Source organism: Oryzias latipes, chromosome 4, assembly GCF_053564925.1.
Source record: "Oryzias latipes strain Hd-rR chromosome 4, Olatipes_Hd-rR_3.1".
Taxonomy (NCBI): Eukaryota; Metazoa; Chordata; class Actinopteri; order Beloniformes; family Adrianichthyidae; genus Oryzias; species Oryzias latipes.
In genome coordinates this window covers 4,196,562-4,210,837 of record NC_136240.1, presented here as the reverse complement: position 1 = coordinate 4,210,837, position 14,276 = coordinate 4,196,562, and the positions used below count along the sequence as shown (strand labels likewise).

General features: G+C 42.3%; 1 protein-coding gene across 2 annotated transcripts; it reads right to left on the bottom strand.

Annotated features, from left to right (window-relative positions):
* Window positions 1-3,126: 3,126 nt before the first annotated feature.
* On the bottom strand, window positions 3,127-12,525 carry tmem161a (transmembrane protein 161A). 2 transcript variants are annotated; one of them, XM_011473537.4, is made up of 11 exons: window positions 12,380-12,525; window positions 11,962-12,065; window positions 11,796-11,879; window positions 9,661-9,755; window positions 9,397-9,553; window positions 9,050-9,265; window positions 8,796-8,939; window positions 8,613-8,726; window positions 8,372-8,546; window positions 6,512-6,608; window positions 3,127-5,171 (listed from the first exon to the last, which is right to left on the bottom strand). In XM_011473537.4, the coding sequence occupies exons 1-11, from the start codon at window positions 12,380-12,382 to the stop codon at window positions 4,867-4,869; spliced, it is 1,494 nt and encodes a 497-aa protein (XP_011471839.1). In that variant the 5' UTR covers window positions 12,383-12,525; the 3' UTR covers window positions 3,127-4,866. The 2 variants fall into 2 exon arrangements, with proteins under 2 accessions (XP_011471839.1, XP_004067794.1); XM_004067746.5 differs by having other exon boundaries at window positions 9,661-9,752.
* Between the last annotated feature and the right edge of the window lie 1,751 nt (window positions 12,526-14,276).

The window sequence follows — 14,276 nt, the reverse complement described above, 5'->3', positions numbered from 1 at the left end:
TTTTTAGACGCACAAAGCTTCTCTCTTCTGTTTTTTCTTTCCAAAGCAGAAATGAAATAATATAGGATTTATGGAATGCATTACATTTCTGAGGCGTCAATGTTGTAAACTAATAGATTACTTTTGAATTATAATTGCAATTAATTTGCATTGTGTTCCAGTTTCCAAATCACTTGAACAACAGTCTTCTGAACGGAGCAGAACCCAAACTATGTTGATTTCCAGTCTGTCAGGGGGGGCTCTGTATCCACTCACAGACTTGATTAGAAAGTACAGGGCGCCAAAAAAATCTATTGTTTTCCAATGATGTTGTTTTTCTATCAGCTATGAAACTGATGATGGAGGTCCAGTTTGTTTCAGCTAACTAAACAGTTTGACCTGTATCTGAGTTTTTTATGAGCAGAGTTTTTATTCAGCTGTATTTTGTGAGGCCTTTAAAATAAAATAAAATAAAAATTACTTGTTTATCTTGTGTGAATGACTTTTTATCATAAGTCAATTGCTGAAAAAGAGCCATTCTCTCGGTCCAATGTCTTTGGTGGGCTGATAGAATACTGTGAAGCTCTACTGTTTGTTTTACCTTTGAAAATACCGAACTCATTATGTCAGATAGCTCAAGTAAACAGCAGAAAGAGAACGGACCACTCTTATTACGGAAGAACTTAACATCCTAAAAAGACATTCTGTGTAAACTACAGACCCTTCCACTGCATCTGACAGTAACCTTGGCCTTCTCTGGGGCTCCAAGAGCATTTTCAGCCAACGGCGAAGAGGGAGGGAACATTGGAGCTGCAAGGATCATGGGCCATCCTTGCTGTTTGTCGCTTCCAAATAGGAAGACTCCACCACCACTAAGTAATCCTTGTGCTATCCTAGGCACTTTACCATTGGGAGTTGGGTCATCTGGACCCACTAGACAGTGCTCTGAACCTTTTTTCTTCAATGATTTGTGATCTTCACTGGTGTCCATGGATTACATGAAATCTTTCCACCTTTATCCACCTTTGTCATGGTAGGGAGAACACGTCAATGTAAGGGTGGGGTCATCTAAGATAGCACAAGGGTTAAATAAAAAATAAGCATGCACACATGGATCATATCAGACATGACTGTTGGTCTACCAACCACACAACACAGCCTGAGGCCTTCACTGCAGACACTCAGAAGCCCGGCGGGCTGCTTGTTAGCACCGACCTGCAGGAGAAAAGACCCACTCATGAGACGATGTAGCAAAAAGAAAACCAAATGAGACCACACTCCTGTGGACAGGACTGACCTTTATGGTTCCTGATCAGGCGTGGAAACCAAATATCCCCCACAAACAACTTTCATACCAGTATCCTCTCCAAGGTTTTGCTGTTACAAAGTTTGTCTCGTTTTGTACTTGTCCTGTCCAGTAAGTAATTAAACAAAAGAGCTGATGGACTCTTTTATGTTAGAAAGATGGTACTGTCAAAATAGGTTATGTACCTTAAACAGTTGTATCAATAAACCCCTTTTGGCTTTGAGCCTAAACTTTATTTTTATCATATATGAGTGTATTTCTTTTACGACCAGATGGAAGACAGAGTAAGATTAGAGATGGAGGTTGTGGGTACAAGAAATAAAAGAGGTGAGAAGTGGTTGGAGGATGATCAAGGAAATCACAAAGGTCGGGTCTTGTTTTTTTCCACAGCCCTTCTGCTGTACCTGAAGTCTGCGGTAGGTAGAGTACATTGGAAGGGGGTCAGAACACTACCCTGTGTAACTCCCACACCGCAGGTTAGAGTGCTGGACACACAGTCCCCGACTGTCTGGTAGTCCAGGACCCACTTAGCCTGGTTAGTGGGTCCTGGAATCGGCTGGATGGAGTTGCAAGAGGCGGAGAAATCGCACAGAACTGCAGAGGTTCTCCAGCTGGCCTCCTCCACTCCTACGCTGGTCCAGTAGGCGGACTTCAACAGATTCATTGCTGAGCTCACCCAGGGGTGCAGGTTCTCCAGCGGTTTTAGGAGGCGGGATGTGAGAGCCACCGGGCTGAAGCTGTTTGGCTCATTAGCCTGGGGTGATCTAGGTACTGGTACTACACAGGTGAACACAGGTGACCGCCTTTTCCAAACTGTGGCTCAACGTCTGTCCAGCTATGTGGCGTTCAGGCCAGCGCAGTCGTTTAGAATATTCAGGTTATGTGACCCGGACTCCTTTTTTAGGTGTCCTATCACTTTTTAAAGGACAGCCTGCAGCCAATCAGAATCCAGTCTTCACTAGGACCATGGGGTGAAATAAACCCACCAGCTGGAGATTGTTGATTGTTAGTAGTTTTAAGCTCATTAGCTAAACATTTTTCAGATTGGAGTTTTTGTTTGTTTATTGATTATATAATTTTAATGAAACTATCCTCAGATCTTCCGGAATGTGCTGTTGTACAGCAGCAGCATAAAGTTTGGAACTTTGATTTCTAATTCAAATAGAGCTGTGCTTTAGATGCTAAACGCTTGATTTTCTCTCATTGCTGTTATTCGTCGTCTCCCTAAAGGACACTTGGTCAAATGTTTGGAGGATTTGTTAATTCTTTGTTTTTTCGGATACTTTATTTATCCCTCAATGGGGAAATTCTTCTCCGCATTTGACCCATCCCCTGGGGGAGCGGTGAGCTGCAGCTGAGTTGCCCTTGGGGGGGGGGGTAACGTTAAGGGTCTTGCCTAAGGACCCTCACTGAGTGATGTTAACTGCTCGCCATTGGTATGGTAGTTGCCCCCAGTAAAATTGTTTCTTCCCCTCTGGGAATTGAACCCTGGATTCCTGCATGGCAGCCTCTCACCTTACCAACCGAGCTACTCAGCCAGTTAATTTGAATTCCAAGAAAGTTGCTCACTCTTTTCTTTAAAAAGAATTTAATAAACTCTTGGTTGTTTTTGTTTCAACCTCAAATTACATGTAGATTTACTTTGATTAAAACTCATTATTTCAAATGTATTCAACCTATTTATCAATTTCAAATATATTAAATACATTCCAAATATAGAAAAGGTTCCTGATTTCTACAGGGTCATCAGGTCCAGTCATGATTAAAGGAGGACGTTTTCAGGGGGCTGGGGTCAGAGGTCAGGACCCCACGCTGAGGCTAAACACAGCACTGACTCGACGTCAAACACAGCAAAGGTCTTTAATGCATCTACTCCGTCAGGAAAACTCAAGTAAAAGACGATGTCCAACAAAGGGCTCATGTTTATTCTGCCGCTCTTCAACACACCATGCACTGAAAAAAACAACACAAAACTGAAGCAAACTAAACAAAAGCCTTCAGCATCATTTTAGACCAAGGAAAACAATTTAACTGAAGAAGCAGTTTTTAAATATTCAGAGTTTTAAATAAAAACAGGTCAAAAAAGCAAGTTTAGTAAAATGTGAATGAAAGGGAGAGTCTGGAAAGAACATCCAGAGACAGAAATGTTGCATGTTTGCCATTGAGAGGAATCCACTACCTGCATAAAAACCAGACATTTCAAACAAGACAAACTCATCGGCTTCTGCAGACCCCGGGGTTAAACAGACACTCCAGTGCTTAACTTCAACAAATAACTTCAAACTCATAACACTCTCACCTCATTTGCAACTCAGTCAGCTCCCAATGAGAACAAAAATTTAAATTAGCACTCTTGAATCGGTTCTTTAAGAGAGACCAAGTCTCCCGTACAAAAAGTATGTACTATCATCCACCAACAACTATATCAAAGGTAGCATTCAAATGCAGCAGCAGCAGAGAAAACGGCTAAATGAAGCTGGATGGGGGGCTGGATGGGGGGCTGAAGGGGCCTGTAGAATAAAGTCAGATCAGCTAGTTTTTCAGCCTTTCAGCTCATCTCAGACTATCTGTAGTTGTAGTGGCGTCACAGGAGCACATCCTGCTGTTTTTATCATTAGACCATTGATAACAGTTTTGTCATCAACTGACTGTTAAGAGCAAATCAAACACATAATCAAAAACAATTATTGCAGTTCTTACTTCCAATTTTTACCTTTGTTTTTTTTTTTAATCCAGCCAATATCCAACAGTCCATTTGACATCATTAACGGCTAAAAGTATCTGGCAGGTTTAGCTTCAGGCAGAAGCGTCAGAAAACATCTGCACAGCTGGATGGATCATCTGTCCTGCAAGCTTTACACCGAAACATTTTTCCTGGTTTGAAGCAGAAAAAACCATGGTGAAGTATAGATTACCATGGATATTCATGTATTGCTGCCACATCCCAATTGATGTCTATTTGTACACGCTCCCACCACAGATTAAATCTCTTAAATCTATGGATTTAATAGAGTCTAAAGCCGTGTTTGTTACGATGCGACTCGTCTTTCTGCTACAAAGACCTCAGAAAAGAAAGCGTACATTTTCCTAAAATGCTATAGAATTGGCACAGACAATTTTGAATTTGAATTTTGTAAATCAGTAGAGGGTCAAGATTTCTGGAAAAGAATAAGGACAACAGATGAAACAGCAGCTGTTTGCATGAAGGAAATGAACTTCTTCATTCAACTCCTCTTTAAGATCAGAGTGAGACGTCGAAACTGCAATGACAGCCATGAAGACCCTCTGCGGTGGCAGAGGTCTGGGCCGTCCTGTAGGCTGCATCATGCTGGAACTCCCTGAACTTTAAGAGCAGAGATGTTCAGACGTGTACCTGACCGTGTAGAACCTCCTGTGTGAAACAAGCCCCAGCTGTTTTGGATATTTGTGTTGCTGTAGTCTGCTGGTGGAACTGCCTCTCTGACCACAGAGCTGCACAGAAAAGCAAACTTTGTCTGTTGTAGGATTTCCATAAAAGGCCTCTGTTTCTGCAGGAGGACACCCTCACAGCTGAAAAATGAGCCCACAGCCCCTCAGCTGCTCTAGTTCTGCATTAGATACTGGTGGAAGTAGATCCCAAACAAGGAGCTGATAACTTGGCAGGCAGCCACCCACCAGGTCAGGAAGGCAAAGAAACCGCGGAAGAAAAGTGGGGTAAGGACAGAACGTAGAGCCGTAAAGGTCTCCGACAGGCGAGCTGCTGTGGCCTGGATGTCTTCCTCCATGTCCTCCATCCCATCTTCATCTTCATCCACCCCACCGGACAGGACAGGTGCTGCTGTGGACATCACCAAGGCTGGAGTCACTCCAGGAGTCTCCTCGTTCCCCATTCCCCAGGAGAAGTCCCCTGAAAGCAAACAGTGATGGTCCATTATCAGCTAAAACACAGAATTCATTCAGGCTGTTTAAATGTTTACATTATGAGATACGAGTGTGAAACATTCGTACTACTGCTCTGTGTTCTTGAAAAGCTGACCTGACCTGACCTTTATTAGATTTAGAATGAAATAAAACTGACACTTATTTTTCTGGTTAATCAGCACAAAGTCATGAATTGATCAAAGTTAACTATTAATCCAAGTTTACATTTAAAAAAAATCCTCAAGCTAAACAACTTGAGGCATTAAAAGTCCTGCTGATTGAAATCTGTTTCATAAAGACACACTGCCTTAAAAATCGGATTCTGGTTTGGTATTTTCCACCTGTCCGCCAGAGCACCTGTCCGCCAGAGCACCTGTCCGCCAGAGCACCTGTCCGCCAGAGCACCTGTCCGCCAGAGCACCTGTGGAGCTGTGACGGTGTGGGATTTTTGATCACTGCTGTGATAAACCAGCAGGGGGCACAGTGTCGCGGTTGTGGGAATTCTGCGTTTCATAATTTTATTTTTAAGTTGTTTTAAACCTGTAAAGCTGCTGAATGAAAAGTGCTTCATAACTAGAGTTTGAATTTGAAAAATGTGTCACGCTGACTGTTGATTGGTCAAACAGGTCTAAGGTTTGAAAGCAGGTAGTCGAAGTCCCTTGAACAGAACTTTCTTTGACTAAGAGCGAGTAAATACTTCTGGTATTTCTGACACCACATTCCAGTTTAAAAATAAAACGGTATTTTGTCTCACTGGGATGACAGGGAGGTTTTTTGGCAGAAACTGTAGCCACAGTTACAGTTCAAGCTGCAGAGTGTTTCCTGAAGAAAAGTGAACTGTAACCTTTATGCTTTCAAAGAAAAGTTAATGAAATTGATTGAATCTCTGCTTCAGATTTCCATGGCAGCTCTACCAGTCAGGACCAAACAGCAAAACCTCAAAAAACTTTACAACTAAAAATCTCCATTATGATACTTTTTTCATACAATCAAAAAGGAATAAAAGCATCTTTTACTGCCCAACTGAGTCCAACTGAATCAAAGATCATTCTGAAGAAGTGTGATCTTTTACCGGGATGTTATAGTCTTTATTCATTCCTGAATAAACTGATGAGGACTAGAAAGACAAACCTGCTATTCTAATACAAACATGGTGTTTTACTGATTGCACACAAAGCTGTCCTGAGCTGGCTGCTGTCATCAAACTCTTGGCAGTGAATGTTTCAAACGGATGTGGTTTTCCTCCATTGGAACAGTCTGGATCAATGAAAATGTCTCCCAAAAAGAGCAGCTGGAATGACAGAGTTCAGGCTGTATTTGACTCACCCAGGGCTTTTAGTGAGAGAGTGGAGAAGAGGATGAGGAAAACAGGAACCAGATACTGAAGAGTAACTACAGTCAAGTAGCAAAATACTCGAGTAACCTACAGGAAACAAGAATGAGCAGTTAGGGTTTTATAATGCTGGTTATTGATACAATTGAAACAGAGAATATACGTACATCATTGATTGTGTATGAGACCTGGACTTAGTGCCCCTGTTCATCTTTATCACAATCAAGAATAGTTATTCTGACCAATAGAATGACTGAGAAACAACTGTTTATTTCTCTAAAGAAGTCTAGGAATTTTAGCGTCTTGGAGCCAGAATGTATTCCCTGCTTGGAACGCTGGAGGCGAGGAGTCAATCAGTCCAGTTCTCTTAAACAGTCAATGGTTAGAGCACATACTTTGGCCTTAAATTGGCTGGGTTTACATGGACAAAAGTAATCGGAATAAACGCCCGATCAGATTAAAAATGTGTCATGTAAACACAGCGTTAGGAATCCTCTGCCCCGATCAGACTCATGTGGATCAAAATTTCCTTTCGATCCAGATGGGTGGGTTATGCCGATTTTATTCCAATCGTGGGTCACTACTGCACAGGTTTTTATGTCACGCGTAGATGGTGTGACGCTCTAGAGGAGGCTTCGTGTGAATTCATGTTTCCAGCCGTGTCCAGACAAAACAAAGGCTGACGTTTTTCCCCTATATTTACATTCTGTCTAGATGCAGATTGCAGCTTTGAACACATTGATTTTAGGTTCATCCATGGATAAATGTTGTTGTTAGCACACAGCCTAACCCTAACCCTCCTTCTGGATCCTTTCTGCCAAGAATAAAGCATTCGCTGCACATATTTTAAAAAATAATGATCGAACTAGCAGCTAATAATAATCATAACAATAAAAGCACATTTAGAAGATCCTCTCTCTCTGTGCTGCAGCTTTATTGTTTACAACAGAACTCACTATTTCTTCTTCTACGGCTGTTTCCAGTATTTTAAACAGTTTTGCACATGTACATTTATTCTGACCAACAGTGTGGTGTATGTAAACGTTTTTTTTAATTTCATTAAGTTTTTCTGGGCCCATGCACACAGTTCAGTTCTAATCAGATCTTTGATCCGATCACAGATATTTGGCACATGGAACCACAGCGACTGTGATGTAAACCAGTGAGAACAGCCCCTTCCAAGAGGAGTCTGCACTGCCAGCAACGCCTGCAGGCTAACACACACACACACACACACACTTTCTCCATGGAGCTAGCGCTGATCAGCTAGACTCTTTCCTTTTAAATGCATAATACCATATATGATCCAATTGTGTCCCATTTCCAAAAACGCTGGGTCTAACAGGTGCTGGTTACTTTAGTGGCCGCGCTCCTTTGAGAGCCATAGTCTTGTCATGTGTGCAGAGGCAGGACCTTCTAATTTTAGGATCTCTGTTAGAAACATTAAGAACAGGGCAATTTTGCGAGGTCTGCCTCACATTTTACATTCTTTACAAAGAATGATTTGTATTTTCAGAGCAACATACTTTCACATGGTATTTCAAATTCTTTTAAAAGGAAATAAAACGTCTGTAAACCTAAAGATTGTAAGGGCAATTCTTTTCCTGTGGTGGATCTTAAGAGTCCATTCATGGTAGGCTGTCCAGCAATATCACAATGGAAGAAACGTGAAGGAAACATTTACTTTTGGCTACATGTGGGGTTCTTCTATGTTATCTCTTATGCGCTAACAATGTACTAGGTTACATTTTATTACAGTCTTCTACGTTTATTCCAACAGAAATGTGGAGAAGTTCAGGATTCTTCTAAAAAAGACGGATAAAGGAAGAACAGGAACAGTAAAGATGTTCGACCTTTCTCTGAATGTCAATAGCAGCAATGCGTCCCGCCTCCTTCTTCATCTGCTCCACCCATTTGTTAGCCAGGTTGAGGTAGGCCTGCAGGTGGTACCGTATCAGGCCCAGCCGCAGAGCACACAGCGCCACGATGATCCACAAGCGCATGCTGTCAAATGCGGCACTGGACACTCTGCAAAGTGGATAATATCAGGGAAAAGGGCTGCTTTAGTGCCTGTGGGCACACGCGTCCACTCACAGAGTGACAGAAGTCTTTCCCATCGGTGCGTTTGCCAGAAAGTCTCTAGCGATAGGCTTCACCCACAGGACCAAAACCACGACTGGAGACAAGAAACCCATGTGCAACAGGATCCTATAGGGACAGACAGACACTGGTAGAATCGATTTCCATACGTTATATCGTCTTCACGCTTCGACCTACTGGATTAAAGGGCGTTCTGAGTTCATCTGTACCGCATCCAGGTGAGTCTGAGCCAGACGCAGTCCAGGAAAAGCCAGTAGGGCACCGATGTACGCACACACAGCTGCCAGAAAGAGCTTGACGGTCAGCCTGGTCACAGGGATGCTGGTGCACAGGCCAAATCCAGCAGCACGTCACACAGACAAATACTGGTCAGCAAAGGCGGCTTTTATTTTACACACAACCATATACCATATAATCAAACAAATACTTACGACCACTCCGCATAGCCCTGCTGCTTGGCAAAGATTTCCAAGTTGTCAAACAGGCTGGAAAATCCGGACTCAAGGCCGAATTCCAAGTAGTCCTCCTTGACGACCAGCACAAGCATGGCCACAAGGAGAGAGAGGAAGCCAAAGGCCAGACACACGGAGCGCTCCCCCCCCTCCTCTGAGTGGAAGTAGTGGCTCATCAAAGTATGAAGGGTCTTTCTGAGCAGCTCAGGTTAAAGGTCGTCCTCTGAGTCTTTGTCCCGCCGAGTGACTGGTCATTTTAAAGCACCGGGAGGATTCAAGTGTGTGATCGTGTATCACAACATACACAATGTGGCTTTAAAGGATACAGACCAAAGACAACAATTAGGAGACACCACATGGCTCCAATGTTGACCTCTTTGCTGGCGTCTACTACGCTGTAATAACACTCAGTGAAGAGGAAGACTCCAACAGCGTAGACTGCAAAGTCAACCAGCCACTGGTACTCCAGGAAGAACCGCAGAACTGGAAGTACAAATGGTTAGAGGTTTCATTTCACAACAACAGGATAGTTGGAGAGCGTTTACAGTAGTTTTGTATATTTAGATTTTCAAAGGAAATCTGATTTTTACCCAGGGCATCCATCGCTTTGACGGGAGCTGTCTCCAGGTGCAGGTCGATGTCTTTGGGCACCGTGAGAGGTTTGCTCTCACCGTTTTGTTTTCTACTAACAACCATGAAAGACAAACATGACAACATCAAAGCTTGAGAGACAGACAGACAGATCTCATTGTAGCAAATGTTCTGGCTCTGTGTGGATTCCTTAACCAACATCTAAATGCAGGGCTCCAGACAGCGACCAAAATGTGGCATTTTGCGACCAAAATTTGAGAGTGTGCGACTATATTTTACACTCAGTCGCACATGTGCTACCAATAAATTTGCCTCCCCCACCCTCCGTATTTTTTATACATTAAACGTTGAAGGGGCACGTCAATGATCAATGAAATGAGCAATGAAATAATCAATGAGACGCGAGCGCACACACGCAGACAGACACACACTCGCACACATACTCATGAGACACGAGCACACTCTCGCGTTTCATTGAGTGATGCCTGAGGCGGCCAATGCGTGTGAGAAGAATAGGGAAAGTCACTGTAAGTGGCTAAAATGCGTAGAGGGGGAGGGGCCTAGAGATAATCGAGTGCGCGTAAACATCTGTGGGAAGGAAACGGAGACAAATATCATCACAACCTGATTTGTGCGTCTGAACTATGGGTAAGCGTAAGGAAGTTGTAGTCCTTAACATTCAATTTAGTTTTAATATGCCTCTCCCCCTAAGTATGATCAGTGATATTACATCTTTTATAATTATTTTAATGTTTTGTAATGGATGTAGCCTTTTTTTAATCATTTGGTATTTTAAATTATCTTGATTGATCACTGAACTACAAAAACCATCAGGACACATGTCCCATAATGCATTGTTTTGTAGTCTGTAGGGCAGCTTTCAGTCAGTTCAGTACTAAAATTCCAGCTGCGTTCGCTCAGGTTGGGGTCTTGCTTCCACCCCTTTCTCGTGATATTTTTGTGATGATTGACAGGTGATGTTAGAGAAAAAACAAAAATACACGTCTCACACCACGTGATCTGAACAGCGTTGAGTCCACCTGGGTGATCTCAAACTATTGTGCATCTTGGCTGCACCTATTTGGTGTCGTCAACATGAATTTCCATCCCCTAATGTTTACATACATTTAAGTGTTGTTTGTAACTGTGAAATGACCGAAAGGTTACTACGGTAATCACTTAGTTACTAAAAACTTTTTTTTTAATTATAAATGTATGGTATTTTTTTTACTATTTGTACTGTCATGACAGCGATGGTGCTGTCAGTTTACCTTGTATTTTCAAAAGTGCAGATTAAAATGTGACACTGAATTAGAAACAGCACATTGTAATTTCTGCATCTATTATTAAAGTATTTATTAGTAATACAGTGGAAATTAGTAGATTTGGTTAGCATGTTGATTTACGGTATGCGCCCCTAAATTTTCTGGTTGTGCCCCTAAAGTTTTCAGTTGGGGGCCACAGTGCTCCTAGTGAAAACAGTTAGTCTGGAGCCCTGAAATGGTACCTGTGCTTAAAGACCCACTCCAATAAAAATGTGTAGTTTTTTTTTCTTACGATGGAGGACATGTATAAAGAAAATTAAGCTCAGTGTTCCTGAATATTTCTATGTATTTAAATTGTGAATCAAAGCAGACGAATAAATGCCGTTTAGAAAGGTTGTAGCTGTTAAGAACAAACTACAATCTGAAGACCACCAGCTCCCTGCTCTGCTCTATTCTGATCACCCACCTGCAGACAAACAGATCCATGTTTTCCTGGTCTGAGCTGGAATCTGGATCAGATTCAGATCTGCACGGCTGCATAGCTCTGATAAGGATCACCATTTTTGTTGCAGCACTAATGTTAGGCTGGGGTTTTTGAGGGGCTGTAAGCTAGTGGGAGAGAATGTAAATAAAAGCAATAATGGCAGGCTTATTCTGCGCCATCAGTCCCGCCCACTAGAGGGGAATTTCTGATGAGCTCCTGCTGCTCTGCAGAGAACTAAGTCCTAGAATCCGATGCAGGTTTTTGGATTTTGAGTAAAAACTGCTTTAACATGACGAAAAGACCAATGGGAACACTTTGACAATGGATCAGACGGTGATCAGAGTGGGTCTTTAATGCAGTTGTTGTAAAGTCACTGAATTCCTACCTGTCTCTCCTGTTTTGCTTGGGCATCTGCTTCCCTGCCAGCGCACACAGTTCCCCCTCTGAAGGATGCTTGAACCTAAATAAACTGAGGGGATCCAAGTGTCAATCATCAGTGGGAGCAGCAGGAATGCAGGTCTGGCTGCACTGCAGCAGCAGGTGAGCCCTACCTTCCGTTACAGAGGAGCCAGCGAGCGAAGGAGAAGTGAGGAGCCATCCTCTGCATGATGCTAGCAGCCAGCAGGCTGACCACCAGCTGAACCCCCATCAGAGCCTCAGAGGAAACAAACAGCAAACTTTCAACAACAGCCCTGTGTGTATTAATACGCGCTGCAAAAGTAGTTCCAGCCTAAAATAACAACAAAATTACGCGCATTTAACGCCAAGACGTGGCATGCTGAAACCTTCTGCACAATGAATTGAACACAGCAAATGACTGCAAATCTAAATTTAGCCAAAACTCCAGCAGCAGCTGTCCGCCTGTTGGTACTAGTGTTAGCCGGAGCTAGCATCTACGGCTCCTGTGCGCGCGCGGGTCGACCCTGCGGTTCCTGCGGGAGTCAAGAGAAAACGTCACCGTTAACTCACCATTTCCTCTAGCAGGGCACGAGCTCACAGCTGTCTCGCGGCGTTCCTGGACATTCTTGAACGTCTTCTGAAAGTTACAGCGACTGACATGTGAGCGACCCGACCCGGATGTCGTTGTGACGTCATTACCTGCTTTCACGCGCTTCATTTTTTTTACAACAGTGAATAAGTATTTATTTAAAAAAAAAGAAGAGCGAAAAAAATTAAGAACGGACATAAATGGATTTAAATAGAGTTTTAAAACGAAATAAAAACTCATGAAGTTTTTACATTTTAACTACATCCATAAGACCATAGAAATACTCTATATATAAGCTGGGTGTTTCTATCTTAGAATTCTGGATAACATGCGGCTCCATTGAGTCTCCACTGTCACTTCAAATAAAAATTCTAAGAATTAAATATATTATGGAAGTTAGTTGTTTTACATCGGATGTATTTTGATGTTTGATTTGATTTGATTTGATTTGTTGAATTTAAGCATTGTAGTCGATACAAAAACAATCACAAAGATTGATCACACTCATTACAGAAATGATTAAATGCATAGATATATGAAAAACAGACAAATAAAAACAAAGTCACACTTAAATCACATTTACTTAATTAAAAATAGTGATCATTAACGGAAGTCAAAGAGAGCTTGATTTATTGCTTGAAAAGGAGCGGGAAGAAGCGAGTTTATATAATCCCACATAATAATATAATACCAACTACTGAGTAAATTCATTTTATAGTTTTACATCGTTTTTGTAATCCAGTTCTGATCTGATAGTTACAAAATCAGGAGCTCATTAATGATTGATTATCTTCAGAAAACATTCATTCATGATCCTCAGAAAGAATTCTTACATCTTTTCAGTAAACATTAATGATTCACACTTTAGGTAACTGAGATGTAATAATCATTTATTTTTAGAACACATAATCACATTAAACTAGTGATCATTGCTACACATTGCAGATCAAGTAAAGAAAATCAACATCTTATTGATTTTAATTTAAACGTTTCATACACAGGTTCTTGGGTAGGAAGAAGCAGGTAAGGAATCTTCACACTGGAGTAGATTTTTAAGGAAAACAGCATTATGGGCAGCAGTGGCTCAGGTAGTTGAGCATGATGGCCAATGATCGAAGACTCAGGGGTTTGATCCCCGCTCCCCCCAGTCAACTGTCGTTGTGTCCTTGGGCAAGACACTTCACCCTCCTTGCCTCCAGTGTGGCTCCACTGGTGTGTGGATGTGCATAAATGTCCCGGTGACGGTCAGAGAGGCCGTAGGCGCAAACTGGCAGCCACGCCTCTGTCAGTCTGCCCCAGGGCAGCTGTGGCTACAACAGTAGCTCACCGTCACCAAGTATGAATGAATAATGGACACATTGGAAAAACCTGGAACATCTGTGTAAAAGCATAGATAAAACCAATTAACTGTTATCATTATTAGCATGCTGGGCAGAGCATAGAAAACATGAGGAATGGAAGAAGACCAGGGTCAGGGTCAGGAATGGGAGGACCGGGCAGAGCCCGAACCTCGGCCGGAGAGCTGACAAGGACTGACCATTTTCTTGCAGACAGGTGGTGGTGAGCAAGGTAATATGAAACTAAGATGAACAGGTGTTATAACAGGGAATGGAAGCAAAGGGGGAGGGTCAGGACACTGTACACACTCATAGATTTATCTCTTTATTTTTACAACCATCTTCAGTTCATTGAATAAACCTGAATCACATTTATGAACCTGTTACTTGAACTTGTTTTTGGTATTCATCAGTTGACCTGTGCTAACAAAAGGAGTATGAACTAAACCCCTTTGGAAACCTGAGTAATGTTGTGGTTCAGTTCCACCGCTTACTTCTTTCCACTGGTCTTCCTCTCATGTGCAAATAGTCACATTTCAAA